Genomic DNA, 21427 nt, shown 5'->3' with positions numbered 1-21427 from the left:
AGTAAAGATCAGTAAACCTGGACTGTGTTCTGTTTCTTAAAATCAAAATAGTAAAATCTACTTGTGAGGTCATTAATGTACACATGTATATAAAAGCATGTAAACACACCTACATGCGTACATGTGCAAAGTTAGAAGAATTTTACACAACCGGACACTGTACGGCCATTTACATGTCCATACGCTTGTAAAGTGCTTTACTGGCCAATCCATCCTTTTTTATGCAGGATCTACCACCACCCTTGGATTGGGTTACCCCTGCACTGTAAGGGTTAAGTGCTTGTTTTTGTCTAGGTTAAAAAATAAATAAAAAGGGTTACTTGATCCTGGGAGCTGGCTGGCTGTGACAGCGCTCCCTCCAGCCTGTATCCTCCTCCGCTCCAGTGATGGTATGCCCCTTGGCATCCTCACGTCCTATATACTATGTATAGAATGTGATGACTCAGGGACCTTAGATCACTGCAGCAGAGGGGGAGTAGGGCAGAAGGGACTGACTTAAGAGCTGGCAGGCTCCGAGGATCAGGTGTGTATAACACTTAACCCTTGCAGTGTTGGGGTAGGCCCATTGCAAGGGTTAATAGGATTCATGCTCCTAGTTTTGCTTTAAGGAAGCACCCTCTGGATTCTTTTTTGTATTGCAGCTGGATATGTTGTCACTTTAATGCTAAACTGTAAAAATAATAAAAGTAAAAATAATAAAATCTGTATTGTTATTGCTCAGCAACATTCAGCCTAACCAATCACACTGACACAGTGGCAGTCACAGTATAAGTCTGTGTTGCGTAACCCGGAAGTGGTCATGTTCCTGTCTTCCCAGTACAGCCAATCAGATTGCAGCCGGTAGCAGCGTGCTAGAACTACTAGTACTAGCTGTCCTGGTGTGATGCCCTGTGTGTGCGGATAGCCCGGAGATCGCACACAGCAGACATGGGAGCCACATTGGTCCGCGCTATGAAGAATTTTAATGTGGAGAGCAGAGCTCACCAACTCATCGGGAAGGATAAGACCAGAGCTGCGCCAATGCACCCGGGCACCAAGGAGGCAGTGGCCGCTGTCGTCTCCCGTGAGTAGCCCCTTTTCTGCTCCTTACGAGGCGCTAGTTATCCTCCTGTCTTTATGTGACAGTATTAGGAGAAGGGCACAGAGCTGTTATGTCATTATGCACACTGCCCTTGGAAGGCTATCACAAGCCTGCGCTGCCGGAAGTTGTTGTGTAGTCGCAGTGCATGCTGGGAGTTGAAGTCCTGTGCAGTGTGGATGGTGTTGGAGGTCATGCAGGGTGGCTGTCATTTGTAATAAGACATATACATTTCGACATTTAACACTTGCCAGGCACCCTTCATTTGCAAGTAACAAAAGTCCAGATTGTCAAGGTTTGTCCTTGGAAGAGTTTTCCTGGACCACATGCGCTTTTCTAAGATTTCTTTATTACAGGTATTTATATAGTACCAACAATTTACGCTGTGCTTTTATGTAGTACATATTCACATCAGTCCCTGCCCTCAAGGAGCTTACAATCCAAGGTCCCTATCTCACAATTATACTTACAGGGCCAACCCACACAAGCACAGGGAGAACATGCAAACTCCCTGCAGCTAGTGTCCTGACTGGGGGCTCCCAGTGCTGTAAAGCAGAAGTGCCTACCACCATGCTACTGTGCTGCCTTCAATTTGCTTCATTCAGTTGGAATCCTTTTTTTTAAATTTTATTTATAAAGATCTATTGGTCCCAGAGGAAGCTACCACACTCTGTGTAAGGCAAATGCCTGGGTGCACATCCACAACAATATTCATACAAATCCAAAGTAGACAGAGACACTTGCAGGTCTTGCAGTAGAGGTAAGTCACAGCATCAGCTGATGGCTTAACTTCTCTGCTGCAAGACCCGTGAGTGCCTCTATAACTACTTTGGGCAATAGTACATTCAGATTGGAACGAGTGTGGCAAGCTTTAGATCGACTAAAAATGATGTAGTACCAGAGCTGCCCGATTGTTTACAAATTAGTTTAAGGAGGTCCTCCACGGGTGGACCAGCTTTTTCATACAAGCGTTCAGCCGGCTCTATAGCTGGCCGATCGCTTGTATAACCTCACATGTTGCTGCGCCAACAGTTTCCCCAGCCGCTGATCTCTCCACCTTCTCTCTCCATAAGGCGGAAGTGATGTGTATTCCATCACTTCCGCCTTTAGCTGTCATTTCTCTGGCTGGGAGCCAGAGAAGAAGCTGATGAAGCAGTGAGAGCAATAATTGTAGGCTCATCAATCACTGATAACACTAAACTGATGAGCAGTAAAAGCTTTTAAAGCGTCGCCTATGGTCCATTTTAGGCATGGTAGTTTTTTGCGATTTTTGTGAGCGCACACAATTTTAAGGCTTGACATGTTTGGTGTCTATTTACCCGACGTGACCCCGTATTTTTTTTTTTTTATTTTACAAAAAAATTGGTCAATAATAAAGGTTTATAACATACCATAGGGAAAACAGTTTTTTTTCTCATTATATAGTAAAACAAATAAAACCCATAGTGGTGATTAAATGCCACTAAAAGAAAGCTCCTATCTGCCCCCAAAAAATGGTATAAAATGAATTTCAGTACAGTGTTGCATGACAGAATAAATGTCAGTCAAAGTACAGCAGCGCTGAATACTGAAAAATGGCCTGGGCAGGAAGGGGGTCTAACACCTGGTCTTTAAGTGGTTAAAGGAGAACTATGAGGTGAGTGAATTAAACTCATCCCCATAGTTAGAGCCGATGTGTGACATTGAAACTGTCACACATCGGCTCTATTGATCGGGAAGTGAGCAAAAACATACCGCCGCTCGCTCACTTCCCGATCATCTCCCTGTAGAGAGCGTTGACAGTCAGTGACCCACAGGGATTCTCCCCTCTCCGATCCTCTAGCGCTGACTGGATGGACGGACAGATGGAGGAAGGGGCGGGCATAGCTGGCTCTGCCTCTAGATAGGCAAAGCCCGCTGTCAATCAGCCAGCGGGGTGGATTCCGACAGTATTGTCAGGATACGCCCCGGCTGCGGCGCTCTCAGCATACAGTGGGCATTAGCCCGCTATATATTACGTTTTGGTTCACGGGATGACGTTAGTATATGTCCTCATATGATCCTAAAGAGAACGATGGGGGAAAAAAAGGTTACCCCATAGTACAGGACCAGAAAATTAAACTTGCATAGGAGCATTGTGTAGTACATATTTCATCAACACTTGGAAGTGTGTACATGGAAATTAGACTTGAAAGCAATCAAATGCTATATGCTTTTGTCTTGCTTTAAACTACCCTTGATTTGTTTCTGATTTGCTTATGGGTTTCTTTCAGGTTCCATCTTATTTTTAGCTGGTCTGGGATTCTTTGAGATGCTTTTGAATCCACATTGACTTGCGGAAGAAAGGAAAAAAATTGAGAAGCAGATATATGCCCATGTAGTAAGAATGTTGCATATCTGGACTGCTGTAAAAATCCAAATGAATTTAAACTGCTAGGAGAGGTTTATTGAGACATGCGCAGATTGTACATTACCGTTGTGGTGTTTTTTACGTCCCAACCCTTACCGGCCTTGGGAAGTCCTCCTTCTCTCCCCATATCCTGAGCCCTGTTCCTTGTTTCATGTGATGTTATAATCCCATCGAAGCTTTATTGTACCTGTGCAAGTTTTCAATAAAAAAAAAAAAAATTTTGAAAGAAAAATGTGCAGCTTTATTTCCTGCACGACATGTAATTTGTGAATGTATGTTAATAGTCTTTAAACACCAATTCGAAGTAGAAATGTTGGCCATGGTATAGCTGGTGGTAGTAGTAACAGTTAGCAGTAGTTAGCTACAAAGAACTGGACACGTTTTATAATGTTGAAGATGTTTTGCAGCTTTGTCAATTCTGTTAATATATTTAGTTATATGAATATTAAGGCACTCAATTAAATTTGACAATTGGTTTTTTATTTCAGGTTACCCTGAAATCCCAGAAAAAATTTACAGAAAGGATGATCAACTCTTATCACGGTTGAAGGATGTTTATGTTGACTCCACAGACCCTTTACATGAGGTAAACTGCATTTAGTGTGCATGCTGTGTGTATATAATATACACTTATTTATTTTCTATTACTTAGGGGTCCCTGACCCAGTAAAGTCTGTTTTACTTTTCTGCCATTCCTTGTGTATTCTACCTGTAGACTTTAAACTAAACCTGACATGGCCTATATCTTACGATAACAGCAGTGCTGAAGTTGGTACATTGTGTTGCCAGCAGGTGCTTGTTTTAGTGTAGATATTGATCACTGTGGAGGCCAGGCTATACATGGTGCCTTTGACTTTTACCCATGTAGAGATTAGGCCCCACCTCCCATCATTCAACTTTCAAATGACAGAACTCCAGTGGACAGTAGAGACTCTGGCATTTGCCATTTGATCCTAGGCAGGGGCGTCCAGGGGCTGGGTGACACCCGGAGCGGTTATTGTCACCTGGGTGCGGGCCACACCCTCCTTGTGACGCCACTGATCCTAGGGTTGTTTAGTACGAGGAGAAGGGGAGTGTAAAGTAGAATTAAAGTCTCCGGGGTTTCTTTTACATATATCTACTGCTAGATTTTTATTTAAAATAAAAAAAAAAGTTACCAAAGAGGTAAATACTTATCTTTTTGTCTCCGCCGCTTGCTCTTGGCTGCAGTACATCGGTCCCGAACAACCATGCAGGAGGATGATGTGGGTGGGCGCAGTCCATATCACCTGCGGGGAGAAGAGGAAAGACTCAGAAGCGAATGCACGTAGCCGTGAGCGTTCACGCTGGACAGACTCCGTGGGACAAGAAGAGACAGCAGTCTGTGCTGGATCAGAGACCGGCACCAGCGCTGGAGGGACTGCTGGAAACAAGTGGAAGGAAGCAAATGAACGGATCAAGAGGCATCATTTAAGGTAAGTACTTAAAGCAGCATTACAATGGGGAAAACAAATTAGAGGGTTTAATGTCACTTTAATATCAACTTGGGAATGCGATCCCATGTAATGCTGTAAAGATCCACATGCGCATGTAGATTGATATGAAGACTAACAGAGGTACTTTCAGTCCCCCCACAAGGGGTATGTACCTCAGCAACACATAAGGCCAGGTCCGGTTCACTTTAACAGTTTGTCTTTCAGATTGATCAGCAAGATTCAGCTGCCAAATTATGTTTTAGTCTAAACATTGCCTCTCAAGTGGAAAACTGTAGAAATCTACCATGTCTTCTGTGGACAAGTAGTGGTTGGAAATGTGTAAGCATATGGCCAGGTTGGGCAAGTGTTCTCTGTAGGTACCTTTTTTAGAGCTGCAGATGCTGTACTTGAGTTGTCAAATGACAAGTGTTTAGAGTATTTAGCAAGTGTTGCGTTCTGTTTGCCTTCATGCTGTTTGTCTCTCAATATATTCTCAAGGGAAATTGGGCCCTTTAACTATCCCATACTTACAGCTGCATTATGAAGAGGTGCAGCATCATTGAACATCTTTCCAAAATGCAGTCAATTAGCATTGAGTACAGTAAAAAGTGCCATCCATCACAAGGAAAGTAACTACCCCCAGGAATATCTATGAAGGTTCTAATTTATCCAGGTCGTGGTATAGGTAGTAGTAGTTAGTCACATTTAACTGGACTTGTTCTGTAATGTTGAGGATTTTGCAGTTTATGCAAGCCATAGTTCTAATGGGAATATACCCTAACAATTTTATCCACACAGTTTAGCACAATTGCCTTAATTCAGTTCTCATGGAATATGTTAAGGCAGATATTGATTGTCCATGACCAGGATGGGAAATACCAACATTGTGGGACCACCTTGTTCTAAAACGTAATTGCAAAATCCTGTCTCTTGGTGTCAAGAAGCCTGCATAGCCATTAAACCTTTTGATTTACATGACTGAAGCTGGGAATTGTTATCTAAAGTACAGGCAGTCCCCGGGTTATGGGCGTCCGACTTACGGACAATCCGTACTTACGAACTGGGTCCACAGTTCTCCTACCGGCAACCGCCGGTACATTTAGGCGAACCTATGGCTGCAGCAGCCTGTGTCCTTTCAAATCCCCGCGCCTGTGTTGGCGGAGGCAGCGGGGACACAGACCGCTGCATACCGCCGATGCCCCACGTACCTCCGCTGATATGCCGGCTTCCTTTTCAGCCGTTCTGTTGTCTTCCCTGGTCCGGACGATCCTCCGGTATCCTGGTCCGGCTGCTGCTCCTCTGCCCCGCCCCCCTGCCTACTCTTCATTGCAGACTGGGAGCCATACCCAGCCTGCTATTGGATATTGTAAAATGCAATAGCCAATAGCAAGCTGGCTATTGCACCTGCCCACTGTCTGCTGTCAATCAGCATGGGAGGACCTGATGGAGAACTTTCTGCTTCAGGCCCCTCCTCTGCTGATTGACAGTGGGCAGATGCAATAGCCAGCCTTCTTTTGGCTATTGCAATTTGAAATATTTAGGCCTATAGCATACTTAAAAACTCCAAAGGATTATATATTTTCTGAAAGCAGAAATGCTGTAGAAATAAAATGGTGGCATTTATTGTGGAGTATAAAAGATACAATTGCACTCAGTAAATAGATACTAAACATGTCAAGCCTTAAAATTACCCACAGCTGTGCAAAAATGGCAGTACTCAAAATTGTCCACAGAGAACACTTGCTCTCACTCTGGTGATTATCTAAATATGGTTTGTTTGTTTTTTTCTGGGAAAGCGCACATTTACATTATTATGCAGGGCTTTAACCCCTTCATGACTGAGACCTTTTTTTCATTTTTTGCACCCATGTTATATTTCACATTTTAGGCCTGAAAATTTTTATGTTGCAATATTAGCGCAACTCCTTATTAAACCCCAAAATTTAGTGACAAATTTAATGAAATGCCCCAAAACACAACAAAATACCAGTTTTTTTAATGAAATATAAAAGATGAGTTTACAACGAGTAAAACGATACCCAACATGCCCAGTTTACAAATTGCGTGCGTCCGTGAAACGGCGAAAAACTGCAGTACCCCAAAAAGTCCATAGACGCTTTAAAAGCCCCCACAGGTCATCAATTTAGAGATACCCCAAAATATTGGCCCTTGAATTATTGCTCTCCAGTGCGCGTGGCGATACCCAACATGTGTAGCGCGTTAGTCGTTTTCATACGTAGGTGCATCCGACGCGTGTGTTTACGTGGCAACGCGGGGACTTTACGTGGGGACTTTAACATTTTTTAAAAATTATATTTAATTTTAAAAACCTTTTTTTTTTTGTATTTTTTTTTTTTTTGTATTACTTTACTTTGACTGCTATCACATAGGGGTGCTTACAAGCCCCCCCATGTGATAGCAGATGGTGGTGACAGGTACTCTTTAAGGTGATGCTGGGGGTCTGAAAGACCCCCCCCAGTGTTACCTTTACACTAGAAATAAGCTATTGAAGTGCAGATCGCACTTATAGCTTGGCTTCAGAAGTCCAGAACTGACAGCCCAGGGACCGGAAGTGATGCAATCTGCATCGCTCCCATAGAACGGGGAGGGGATCGATGAACTGAAGTTCGTCGATCTCCTCCCCAGCTACCCGCGGACACCAAGGAAGCCACAGAAGCGATCTGGCGACGGGTAACTCGCCAGAATCGCTTCTGCTGTAAAGCCGACAGTCTTTCTTCTTTCAGTCTTTTCTTCTTTCTTCAGTCAGATTCTTGGGGTAAATTTTATGAAAGCACAGCGCTTATAGAATAAAATAATAGTAGTTATAATTTTTTAAGTTGCACAATATTTGTTCATTGAAAGTACCCTCAGATTAATTTTTGGGCACATAAACACAAATTCTCCAAATTTTCTGTAAATATAAAAGACAAGACTAAGTCGAGTAAATAGCTGACAACTAAGACATGAAATTGTGCATACCATCAGCAAACTACGATACCCATAAATGATGGTGACCCCAAAAGGATTCCCCTTAAATACCCAACGTTTTTTTTTTCCTAACATCTTGTTTCACTCTACTACTTACAAAAGGGAGCAGATAAGTAATTTTCGCTCAGGGTAGGTCCTCTTCATGAGGCCCGCTAGACCCCTAATGCTTTGTTTATATCCTGCTTCAACAGAGAAAGTACATATTTTCAGATCTTACATCACTGTACTTGGAAATGCTCAGAGTTGAGCACTTCCATGTTCTTGCCTTATAGGGGAGATGGAGAATCAGAGGTTTCTTGTCTCTCTTGTGCTCTCTATCCGGCATGGCACTATGGACATCCTGGGCTCCCACAGGACAGAGGTGAGCCCAAGACACATGTGGGGAGGGAGGTTAGGTGCGGTAGATGTTTATTTTGCATATGGAAGTGATTGGACTTCCAAATTGCTTCTATTAGACAACCTATAGCCTTACAGCAACAAGTTTGTTTACATCTGGTTATTGCCATGCCAAAATAGTATAATAACAATATTAATAGAAAAAAAAATCAAATATTAAAGAACAACACAGTAAAAAAATTTCTTATCCCTTGCAGTGGTACTATCCCTGCACTGCAAAGGTTAAGTGCTCGTTTTTGTCTGGGTGCAAAAATAACAGTTATACCAACCCGTACCTCGCAGCCAGTTTAGATAGGAGTCAGCCGTCCGTCCGTTTTTTTCTTAACGGGCGGATGGCAAGAGGTTAAAGTGCTCACATCTTCAGCTGCAGCGATGGAATGTCCCTCAGAGTCCTCAGATCTAATACACACTTTATTGGATGTGATGACTCGCAGGACCTTAGACCACTAGAGCAGAGGGGAAGACGGACTTTAGGGACCGGTCTAACAGCTAGTCGGCTGCAAAGAGTTTGAAAAAAGTGATCCACTAAAGCAAAATTAAAGATAAATTTATGTTTATTGGGTACTAATATAAATTGTACAGGCTTGTGTGTTTTTGCATCGAATGAATGTTTAGCCTATATTACCTGTTTTTGTGTTCATTTCTTACAATCATTTTCCACAATGCAACATAATTGATCACCTTTACTGCTTTTGATTTCTTGCTTGGTTCTAATCCTTTCTGATTTTAATGCTCTCTATTTGAGGCGCATTACTGACTGATAGAATCTAGAATGCCTTACTTAGTGTGTGCTTTACTAAATGGATGTCTTGCTGTTTTAAGTGAAAAATAAATATGAAACTTGTGCTTCCGTACGTCAATTATGTGTCGCTTGACAAGGAAGGCAAACAAATTTTTTTTTCTGTTTTATACGCCCTGCTTGGTAAAATATTTCAATATATTTCCACGTATTTTTTTTTTTTTTTTTGCTTTAAACCATCTCCTAATGATTTAGCTTGAATTGGCAAGCAGTACAATAACAAATGGCAAAATATGCACCCACTCATCAAACACAGTCATTTAAAAGGGTGGTGGACAGCAGCAGCTTTTCAAAATACAAAAAATGTATATGTTGGTGGATGTTCTCCTTTTTTTTTTTTCAATCAATTTGGGCAGGGGGTATTGCAGTATGAGGCATTTTAGAAGTCGCATTTCGGAGAGCCCCCTTCTGACATCCAACATTGGTCCTTTCCTCTGGTTCTTAAGGGCCTGAAAATCCTCCCACATTCTAGCTCGGTAACCCTGTCTCCTCATACACTTTGTCAAGAATTCTAAGTGACACAAAGATGAAGCCGCCCGCACTGATGAGCAAGATGGTTCTGTCCCAATCTTTCTAGAAAAGAAGGCAGAAAAGACCAAATATGCAGCAGAACGCTGGGAAAAGATGCAGATCATGAAAATTTTTCCTTTTTAAGCAACCGGTGTCCTAGCATACATTCTCACAAAGAGTTGGAGAGTCCCACAATGAATCTGAGGACACTGTTATGGGCACATGAGTACTGATAATAGAGATCCTGCTCATAGGATAAACCTTGCAAGTCCAGGGCTTTTATTCCACTTATGAGTCATTTATCAGAGTTGCCTATGCACTACTAGTGGGTGATTTTAATAACTTTTTGCACCCTGATTGGGAATACATTTAATTCTACTCCCTCCAGTGACATTAAAAGGCAAACCTCTTTTGTGTCTTTAGTTTGGTATTATGTCTGGAGACAGTTTCACCCTCCCATAAAACAATGTTCCTGTTTCTCAAAAACCCAAATGTCCTTATGCTTTGACCTAGTACTAGCCAATTTCCAGATGTTACCAATATAAATGCTACAACTTAAGCATATTGTAGCTCAGTTGCGTAAGCGCTGCTATGATCAACAAGAGGAATCCCATCTGAACATTCTGTCGCTTGCAGCAAAACACCTTTATCTTAAACGAACATTGGTTTGAAAAGCACAGAAAAAAAGCTTCTCAATCACCTGGCTTGGATGTGAATGCAGCCTAAAGAGCTAAACTCCCTCATTTTGAGGAGGGGGACAAGAAAGGTCACCATCTTGATACAATAACTAAGGCCCCACAACAATGATAATTGAGTCCTGCAAACAATGTTGTGAGATCCTTAGTTCCAAACTGCTCTGTAATGTAACTTTTAATTGTAAATAAAAACAAATTCCTCTGTCTATGCGTAGGCCAACATTGTTATACCTGAACTGGACAAAAACACCTTGAAGCCTGTTTTTTTTACAGGCTTAATTCATTGCTTACAAATGACACTAAAATACTTGCCGAAATCCTTTCAAAAACACCTGCCTGGTGTTATCTCTTTTGTCCATTCAAAACGGAAGGGCTTTATGCCGATCAAATCCACATCTGTGAATATCAGCCGCTTGTTTTTAAGTATGCAATTTAGTTCCCGCTCCTAGTTCATTAAACTTGATTTAAGTAATGATAATGTGCAGTGTCTGTTGTTGAGCATGCAGAGATGCATGCCACTGTGTTTATTTAGGGGGAAAGGTCTGCTTTGAATGCTTGTTATATTGACTTTACTGTTGAATGCTTTACTAGTAAGCCTTCATTTTGGTCAGATGTATCATGTATTAAGGATGCACCGAATTTCTGTGGCATCCCTGGTTTCCCTCCTCGCTAGGTGCTGTTCTGTGTCCCCTTTGAGACATCGCAATGCCCAGTAGGGAGGAGAGAAACTTTCAAGAGGCCGAGCGGGGCGTGGAGAAGAGCTCTGTCAGCCGTGTCACAGGAGGCTGAGCTCTCCTCCCCACACTGCCCGCTCGGCCTCCTGTGACAGCTGAAGGAGTCGGGATGGAGGGCGGGTTAGAAGCGATCAGCATAGTATGTTTACTGTGTCCCCAATTATGAATGAACAGGAAGTGCTCCACATCACTTTCCTGTTCAATTATGATTGTGGACATAGTAATTGATCCACAGTTTATGAATGGACAGGAACACTCAGTAGAGAGGCTTCCTGTTCATTCATAACAGGGGCTGCAGAAAAAAAATTGGAAGACTCAATCTCTTTTTCTATATCTAGGGAAATATCAGGTGTCTGTTTAGACCCCTGATATTTACCCAGAGCCCCCGACAGTAAAGTGAAGAAAAATGTTAGAAAAAAAAGTTTGTTTTGGCCTGAGAATTTTTTTTATTTTCGGTTTTGGTCTGAAAATTCCATTTTGGTTCATCCCTATCATTTGTAATTATGTTTTCCAAAAAGAAGCACAAACTTTGCGCAAATTATTTTTAATCTTTCTAAAGGGCTCTTAACTTGCAAATGATCATTGTTTATTATTAATGATAATAAAATGTTTATTATTACTAATTAGTCTTCACAAAACTTGATTAAAAAAACAAACCAAAGGCCGGGCCAGTGGCATTCTTGGGTTACATTGAGCTGTTTAGTGGCACGTCTTAAAAAAAAATAAAAGCATTTTAGCAAATAATTTAGGGTAAGTATGTTAATGTCAACCAATGTGTATGCTTTAGTGATACTTGAATTAAGGTGATAGGCCTATTGAAAGGTCTTTTATGAACATTAAATGTTATAACTATTTTAATGAGGTTTAGAACCACTGCTACAATATAATATTTTATTTTTTTTCATTATTGTGACGTGATTTTTATACATAATGTTTTCTTTGGTCTTTCAAATTAGATGAAACATGAAGATCTGTCACCGGCAAAAGAAGAGTTCAGAGCTCCAAAGCAGACAATGACTAGTGTTTTTCTGAATATTGAAGTAGACAACATTCCAAAGGGAAAAATTTCAATTGTTGAGGCTATGACCATTCTTAACAAACATAAACAATCTCCTCAAACATTGACTGCAGAGAGGATAGCGGAAGAATACTGCTTAAATATTCTAGACACCAATGCCCTGTTGGAGCATTTTAGACCATTTAATGTGACGATCATTCAACAAAACAAAGAAAAAGAACAGATTGAAGACCAGTAAGACTGCTGCCATTTTATCCGGGGCACTCTTGTGGAATTTGTACTTGTTTTGTGCTATATTTTGAGATTTTAAATGTTGCTTTGATAAACTATTCAGAGCTTTGTTTAACAGTTTCAAGTAAAATGATGAATATGCAACTCTTGGAGTGTGTAATATATGGATAAAACTGTTCTATTTGGAGATATATTGCTGCTGATTACTGAGTTGCTGAGTGCTTGCCATATGCAGTGAACAATGCTGGTAATGAGTATTTTATATCTCCATTTGCTCCCTTAAGTTACAACACAAGTTCACTGTTCAAACAAAGCAATCTAGGACTTAAAGCTGGGTTTGCTGTCTCAGAACTCTGTGTCAGTGTACACTAGCCTTCTTTAGCACAACATATTGTTATTTTGGTTTAATTTCTGTACAGCACAGTTAAAGCAGGATTATACCATTGGTAATAGGATGTACCATGGGGAATGCAAATATAGTGTAAGCATGAGTTTACCTTCAGGAATATGTATTAAAGACTTGTCCTGCTGACCAGCACCTAGTTCTGAAGCAAAGTAAGTTTTCTTGTTGGGATCAGGGTACTCTATTAGCAGTATTCCCCTCTACTGTAAGCTAAATAAACTGGCCTGTAAAACACTACAAAGAACTAGCCTGTAAAAAGAAATGAAATGTGGAGTTCTTACTGTGACTGTTTTTTAATGGGCTGATTATCAATCAGTACTTTAGGTAACCAATAGCGACCCTTTTTAAAAACTAACACAGGTCAAATTTTCTAGACAAATATTCTTCCAAAAGCTATTGCCCTGGAAGCCTCACAGCACCGCCGGGAAGACCAGAAGTACGGGCTTAAAGTGACCCTTTTCCTTTGGCCATGGCTATACTCTTTTTCTCTAGCTCCTGCTCCACTCTGTTCAGCTGCTGGAGCCAGGAATCGATGCCTCCTGTGTAAGCTCCAAACTGACTTGGATCTTACACAAGGCTATGGGGTCTTTCCCTGGCCCCATATGATAGTGCTGGCTCCTTGTTATTGGTGCAGTGCTTCCATATGAGCACACATATATCCAGGAGTGTTGGGTAATTGTTTGTTCTGAGCCCCTGAACAGGGCAGCGAGGGGGCATGGAAATGTGATTATATGCCGCTGGGGGAGTGAAGGGGTGGAGCAAAGTGACCCTTTTACATTGCAGCATTAGCAAAGAAAAGGGTTGGTTTAAGCTAAGAGACAACCTGGGGTTTTCAGCTACAAACTCTAGCAACCTCTTAGAAATAGAGTGAGACTGTATTTATGTCGGAAGATAATGGGGCATGTTGCAAATAAATATTGTTCCAGACCAGATGGAAAGCCCCAGTGTTTTCTGACATGATGTTATGGACAAAGGGCAATATTTCTATTAAATGGATGACAAAGGCATATATTTATAAAGCAGATAATCTGACATTCAGGGAACATTTGCTGCAGGTGCATTTTCCAGGTCCGGGGGTTTTAATGTGGACCTTTACGCTCTAAAGTCAAATCCCACCAATGCATCCTTCTAGGGATGCACCGATACTGGTATTTTGGTACCGAGTACGAGTACCGATAATTTTTTTTTCAGTACTCGCCGATACCAATAACCTAGTAACAGACGTCCCATTCAGGAAGCCAGGTGGCGTGTAAAGACTCGCCACCTGGCTTCCCGATTAACAAGAAAGTCTGTCCCCACTTACCTTGGTATGTCCAGCCTGTCACCCCCGGGGCCTCTCCAGCCAGAACGCGGCCTTCCACCGGTACCCAGCCAGAGCCGTCTGGCCGGCCAATCAGGAAGCCGGGTGCCGTGTAATGACGCGTCGCCCTGCTTTTTGATTGGCCGGGAGGCTGGCTCCATGCTCCCTTGTCATGAGATGACGGGCGCTGCGTCATTACACGCTGCCCGGCTTCATGATTGGCCTCGAAGTCGGCTCCATGCACTCTCATTACAAGTGACAAAAGAGCATGGACCCACTTCCCAGCCAATCGGGAAACCGGGCAGCGTGTAATGACGCGCTGCCTGGCTTCCTGATACAGGAAGTACTCGTGCTAGGCATCAGAGCATCGGCACCAATATCAATACTAGTATCGGTGCATCCCTACATCCTTCTATGTTTGATGATTAATAATAACAGACATGTCAGGTGTAAAATGCTGTGATTTTGAAATACTTGCAGAGCATTGACTTCTTCAGTGCAAAATTACTTCAGTTTGCCAAAGCATTGCACACTAGGATTGTTTTGTCATTCAAATTAGATCTTGTTCATGAAAAGAAAATGGCTGCGAGATCTGGTGAGATTACGCTTTAGAGCATGCACTGTGGATCGGTAGTTTAGTTTTATCATATGCGTGAGAGTAGTGGCGCATTGTCAGAAGGGGGTGTGGCCGTGGTCATGGCAGTGTTTTTTTGTTTAGTTTTTTTGATATTCCATACTGCAATTTTAAAGGTCCGCTTTAAATGAGTGACTGATTCTCCACCAAAGAATGTTTGATGTAAGTCAAGTTGATTGATTTATAATCAGGCCTCGTAGTGTAATAGAATTTAGCCCTCTAGAAGTTTGGAACCAAGGATCAGTTTGTCATTGGTCTGGAACTGGAGTACTATTGTTCTAGCACATTGTTCAAGCAGAAAATGAGTCCCAGTTAAACATGCTTATAAACCTTAGGACTGTACAAATGGAGGTGGAAGATTTCACTAGTGCTTTGCTTTTATTTATAGCATTGATCCAATATTAAATTTTTGATATTACATGCTCTATTGACTTCCTCTGCGGACTTTAAAAAATGATACTAAAGTGGGCATTGCAGGAGAATGCAAGATCAGCTTTAAAGGGTAATTCCACTTTGCCAGTCAAATTTGGGAAAATGGATTTACCCCAAACAATCTGCCCCCTCTGCCTCCACTTTTCACCTGGGAAAGTAGAATTGCCCTTTAGTTATAATGTCCCACCCTGCACAATGCAGCAGCGCATTCTTGAGTGATCATGCGTACCCAGGAGGCAGTGGTCAGACGTGGGGATGCCGTTATCTCATCCAGAAAATGGGGTCCAAGGTAGTTTTTTGGTTTTATGTCTTTTTTGTTTTCTGGGGGCTATCAGTAAAGCAGACACTACATTTTTAGTCTTGGTCCGCATTAAGGGCTTGTTCACACCATCTCTATACCAGATCTGGATGCTTTGCTGTCATGTGTGTTTTTGAGGGGTTCTGGTGCATTTTTCTCTCTGGAAGCTTTCCAGTGTGTTCTAGTGCATTTGCATGTGTTTTTACATGCATTTTTTTTTTGTGCATTCCAGACCCAAAAAAATGTGACTTGCTGGACTTGCAATATCTGTGTGTGTGGGGGCGTGGTGGTGGCTGTTTTGGTGGGCAGCTGGTTCAGGCTGAGTGTAACTTTTATTTTGGAACCTAAACAAAAATGAGCACTTAACCCTTGCAGTACACGGGTAGCCCCATTGCAAGGGTTAATAATTTTTTTTTTCTTCTGATGTTCCATGGTAAAGCACAAAATAACATTTATACACTGTCACTTTGCCCCCTGCCAGTGTCTGTGAAAAGCCCCACACACAGTGATACTTAGCTTTCCACGGCTCCTTTCTTCATTGCAGCCACTACTGAAATACCCGGTGTCTGAGATAAGAGTACTGGATCGCTAAGTGGTGAGCATTAGTGATTCGGGGGTGGGGGGGGGCTATTCACATATCAGCTTTGCAGTAACATGCATTGCTGCACTATTCTGAATGGCACTTCAGCACAAGTGCATGGAAGATACAGCCTCTAATACACTAAGGACAATAGAATAGGAATAGCACTAGCACCCTTAGATGGTGCTGAAGAAGATCTGAGTACTGCTCAGCACCATCTCAGGGGGTGCTAGTGCCATGAGAAGGGAATCTGCCCAGCTATACACTGGGCATAAGGTTTATAAATCAACCTATAAGTCTTGTTAGACATATTAGGAGGTTTTGGGGGCAAAGTGCAGTTACTCATAGCAGCTGACCAGAATTAACCTCTCAATTAACTGGCTACCAGATTCTGCACTTGGTCATTTGTCATTGCAATTCCTGACTGAAAATGCCTTTTGTATGATTATACTGCATTGCAATGTTCATACCAATAAAACTGATTTACCTAATCCAAGGAATGTTGTTATTTTGGAATGATAACCATGAGCCATGTTGACACAGCAGACAAGCTCTGTTTACTAATCCACAAATAATACACTAGAAATTATGGCAGCTGCTCTGTATTTTATAATTGGAACCGTCTGTTTTAGTGAATCTACTTTAGTAACAATGTTAACTCGAGGCTGGATACATGAACAAGATTAAACTGATATTAACTGTAAATAATCAAATGATCTGATATTAAGGAACTGAGAACTAAGGAAGTACTGGACATTTATTACCAATTGTTTCTATTCTAGAAGCATATTTCTCCCTAGTGTATTGTCTTCATTTAAATATATTTAGGTATGATGACTTCTTATGTAATAAATGTTTCTAACATCTGTTACAAAAACGTGTAGTTTACATGCAGGGGCTCATTTATAGCAGTGTGGGTATTGCTATTTATGTATTTTGTGGCCCATTCATAAAATGCAAGCTGCTGCATGGAGCCCGCAGTAACTAAGGGAGTTCTTTCTCTTTACCATAGCTGAGAGAATGTGGTTTGAGGAGATACCTGATTACATAACTTTGATAGATAAGTGTAAAGCTGATCATATATGTTACAATCTTATTATACAATATGCATTAGAACTGCCAATAACCATTTAGTGCAAAGGCCTGTCTGGACTGAATAGACTCTAGAGCAGGGGCGCCCACAATTTTTTGTGTTAAGATCTACTTTGTATATGACCAGCTCAATGAGATCTACCAACGAATGGCACCGCAACGCACCTCCTATAACAAAACACAGGATAGGTGTGATTGCGATGAACACACTGTACTATTATGAATGGGCCCTTAGTTAGACCTAGCACTCTTATCGGAGGAGGTAAACTATGGGACTTTTACCTATAATGGTAAAATAAAACCTATTACCTATAATTTAAAAAAAAAATAATGTTTCTAATCTTAGTCTGTAGGTGGGGGCACTGTCTGTAGGTGGGGTACAGTGGGTAGAGATAACACATGCTGTGATACACAATGCCCCCTCCCTCTGATAAAGACCACCACTCACCCTGCCCAGGCCTGTGTAAGATTTGTATCCCCCAAGGGATCGGCCCTCAGAACCCCCAAGAGTAGCTGCATGCTGAGCCACGGCTTTCAGTGTCAGCGGCTGTGCCAGGACACAGCGCCACCTGCTGGCCAACACAGCAAACTGCACCCGACCACCAGCAGCTGAGTTTCCAGATAAGCGGAGCAGCTAATTCCAATTTGCGATCGTGATCAACCAGAAATAGCTTTGCGATCGACTGGTAGATCGTGATAAGGTAAATAGGCTGTTCAGTATGCAAGGGAATTTGCACTTTGCAGGGGAAGTTTCTCATAGTGAAGGAGGTGCAGCTCTGCTGACTGCTATCATCCAATCGTATGCCAGCAAAAATACTGGTTGTTTTCATTTCCTTGCTTTTGTGATTGGATATTCTTTGCAAAGTAAAATCTCACTACATTCCCTAAGCTAAGGGAAAGTTCCCTTGCAAAATGAAGAGCCTATTTGCTGTTAGTAAATCAACAAATGTAGGTAGACCCTCACATGACATAGTTTTAGTCAATGTACAGGAGATTGGACAAATCATTTTGTAAGGTGTACAAACAACCTTGCACTTGAAGGTACAGTATTACTCCTCAATGACATCACATTACTCCTCATGTTAATACTAATATAGTTGCATGTTTACAGAGTTAGGCTTCATGTTAATTCTAACATAGTTATATATTTACAGAGTTAGGCTGAAAACGGACCAATGTCCATCAAGTGCAACCATCTTCCTTTCTCGCCAGCACCAACCTTGTTCAGGGTCAGCATCTATTTCTTGGACTCAAAGTGCATATCAAAGCCAACAAAGATTTTTCTAGTTTTGGATAGAGTGGGGAAGGCTTAGAACCCCTGTTAGCATTCTACTGTTATCCTGGTTGCCGTTGGAGGGTTTCCCTCACTTCCTGTCTGGTAAAGCATTGTCAGCAGGACAGGAAGTGAGAATAAACCACTTTAATGGAGCCCTGGATAGCAGTAATCCTTCTCCGCTCTGTCAAAAACGAAGAAAATGCTTTTGCAGGACATGCATCGAATCTCCTTTTGTTAAGTGACACGCTCATGTAAATCCCAGTGCCTGTTCAGTAGGCTTTATTGTCAGGGCTATGTGTACATGCTGTTTCACATACATCAATCTCTACTGCTATCTTTTACTATGAGGCTAGCTACAAAGGTACAATATAGCAATCTATATGACCGATGGCATAATGTTCCCAGAGTGACTAAGGCAAGCTACAATCGCTTGTCTGGAGCCCAGGGACTGTGAGCCGCTGATGACAGCTATTAATTTAAAGGGGACAGTCTGCTGAACAGTTCTACTATAAGCTGATGGTCGCTAAAGCGACCATCAGCTTATAGTAGAACTGTAAATGCCAGGTCCGTACGACGTACTGAGCTGGCCAGCTGGAAGCACTTTTGTAGCTCCTTGGCAGCGAAAGGGTTAAAGTAGAACTGAAGGCAAAACTTTTTTTTTTGTGGATAGAATAAGGGAGGGCTATAAGGCCCGTCAGCTGTTTTTGCTTATTCTGTCCCATTGGGGAGATTTACCTTCACTTCCTTTCTGATAGCTGCTACAAGAAGTGAGATGAAATCCCTTCAAAGTGGGGGAAATCTCCAGTGGTCAGTAGAACTAGTGTTCATATTGGAAGATTTCCCATCTAATCCTGTTCTGATGACAACCCAAAATATGGGATTTTCTGTAAAGGGGGAAATCTCCCCATTGCTACATTGATCAGCAACCACTCAGACAGGATAGCTTCAAGTAGATTTATTTCAGCTGGGAACATGGAGCATCTCAGGCACATTCAAATAATATGGGCTTGTAGGCCCCTTTATAGGGTTTTGAACAGTAAAACTATCTGTGTTACCTTGAATTATTTCCAAAAATCAGATAGTAATGCCACCCTGTACTCGTATTTGATTGTGCCAAGAACATTAGATGGGCCTTCTTGTCTTGATAACATTCCCTCACATTAAGGTTAGAGGATAGCTGTCTTGGCATTGGACCTATTGTTCCTTAAGTTTAGGTCAGAAAACTTGTTTATGATTTTATGCCTCTAAAATTATTACATTAACCTATAAGGCCTAAATATCTTGCATGAACAACACAGCAGGGTGTCACCCGGACTGGAGACCAGGTGACACCCGGCCTCGGGACGCCCCTGTGTATATGATAAATGTACTGCTTTAATAACTGCTACTTTAACAAAATTGTAAACTAATCTTTTACACTATGTCATTGTTATACTGCATATGGTCATGAGGGTACATAGATAAATGTATAATACTGTGTCTACAATGTGTCCATGGTATGGTTTTTACATGCCTGTAATTGAAGCTCTTTCATTTGGTATTGTTATAGTGTACTTTAGCTTGTAAAGCACTTACACTGATGCCTTGTAGAGAAGCACAGTGCCTCTTTCTTTTAATCAGTCATGGGCTAAGTAGACAATGGTGGGCTGCCTACCACATTCTGCTGTGGAATATAGTTTTCACTGCTTTGATAAGCAAAGCCATTTAGGTTTTTTCTGGAACAATGGTAGCAGCATGTAATCCTCGAGTAATCATTATCAAATTAAAGTATTTTTCCTTTACATACTTATACTGAAGTCTTTTTTGTATAGAAAAACAAATAGCTACATTCCAAGAACTCAGGAACAAAAAACATTATGTGCCAAGCTCGTAGCTAAAGTGTTCTGTAGAAACTGATTAATAACTCCAATGTCACTGGTTATGTAGGTAGAAGTCTCTTGAGGTAAAACCATACAATAGGTAGTAACATTATTATCAGCACATTGAGTAGCTTTTCATTCGTAGTCAAGAAGATACATGCAACATAGCAACAGCTCCTAATTTCAGGAACACTAGCAGTTTTTTTTTTTCTTCATGGGGCAAGCAAAATTGTGGCATAGATAGTTGTTGGGCAGCTGGGGAGATGGATAGTAATGCCTTCATTGGAAAATGTATGTTTTCCCCTAATTTTGTGATTGGTATGTAATATTGTGTTTTGTATTGCACCCAACACTGAATTTTCCATGCTGGGTACAGATGACATCTAAGATGATACTAACTAACAAATACAAACAACTGCTGGAATCAAAAAACCATAGTGCACTTAGCCTATAGTAAGTGTTGTATACTTTCCATTCTTTTATAGAGTGGCCATGGTAATGCCATTTCACTATTGGCTTATTTCATGTCATTAATGTTGACATTGTCCCTGACTTTTTGGCTACCTTCTTCGACTGACGTTCTTATTGTTGCTGATGTTGGCCTGCTTACTGTCCTGCAGACATTTCACCTCCTGGTCATCAGTTGTGTAAAGCGTTTGGCAGCAACTAATAAGGTAATGTGTAGTCAAATATCCCTACTATGTGGGACACTGTTGAAGAGCAGAGACCTCTCTAGACTCTGCACCTTGAGGAAACCTGTGTCTGCCAATGATGATATACTGCAACCTGCTCTTTCCAACTAGGACTCCCTGTTCATGATGGCAATCCCTGGTGTGTGGTTAAGTACTCTACTTTCTCCATCTAAATTGTGCAAGCTAATTTATGACAAAAGTGGCAATGCTCAACAATTACTGCTACACTAAAGGTGCCCATACACTGTGCGATTATCGCGGGAAATCCCGCGATCGTACGATAATCGCAAAGTGTATGGAAGACGTGCGACCGATTTTACTGTACGGTCGCGCGTCTTTTGTCTAGGGAGCACGCTAGAAAACCAGCCGAAAATCGTGCAATTTTCGGCTGGTTTGAACGGTGCTCGGGAGACAAATGCCGAACGGGCCGGTGTGCGCACGCGCACACTGCCCGTTCAGCATTGCGGTCATCGGAAGCCCGCCCCTCAGGGGGGCGGGCTTGCGATGATCGAGAGTACGATCTGCCTGTCCAAGATGGGCAGATCGTACGTTTTTTTCATTACTTTACA

The 21427-nt window shown here is 41.8% G+C and overlaps 1 protein-coding gene across 1 annotated transcript; it reads left to right on the top strand.

Annotated features, from left to right (window-relative positions):
- The first annotated feature begins 923 nt into the window (after positions 1–923).
- Positions 924–12377, top strand: NDUFAF4 (NADH:ubiquinone oxidoreductase complex assembly factor 4). Its single transcript, XM_018558807.1, has 3 exons — positions 924–1063; positions 3956–4053; positions 12000–12377. Exons 1-3 carry the CDS (start codon positions 928–930, stop codon positions 12297–12299), a joined length of 534 nt encoding a protein of 177 aa, XP_018414309.1. The 5' UTR covers positions 924–927; the 3' UTR covers positions 12300–12377.
- Positions 12378–21427: the final 9050 nt, after the last annotated feature.

Source organism: Nanorana parkeri, unplaced genomic scaffold, assembly GCF_000935625.1.
Source record: "Nanorana parkeri isolate BGI_ZX_2015 unplaced genomic scaffold, ASM93562v1 scaffold360, whole genome shotgun sequence".
NCBI classification, from domain to species: Eukaryota; Metazoa; Chordata; class Amphibia; order Anura; family Dicroglossidae; genus Nanorana; species Nanorana parkeri.
The sequence above is the reverse complement of the archived record's forward strand: the minus strand, read 5'-3'. Positions and strand labels throughout refer to the sequence as shown.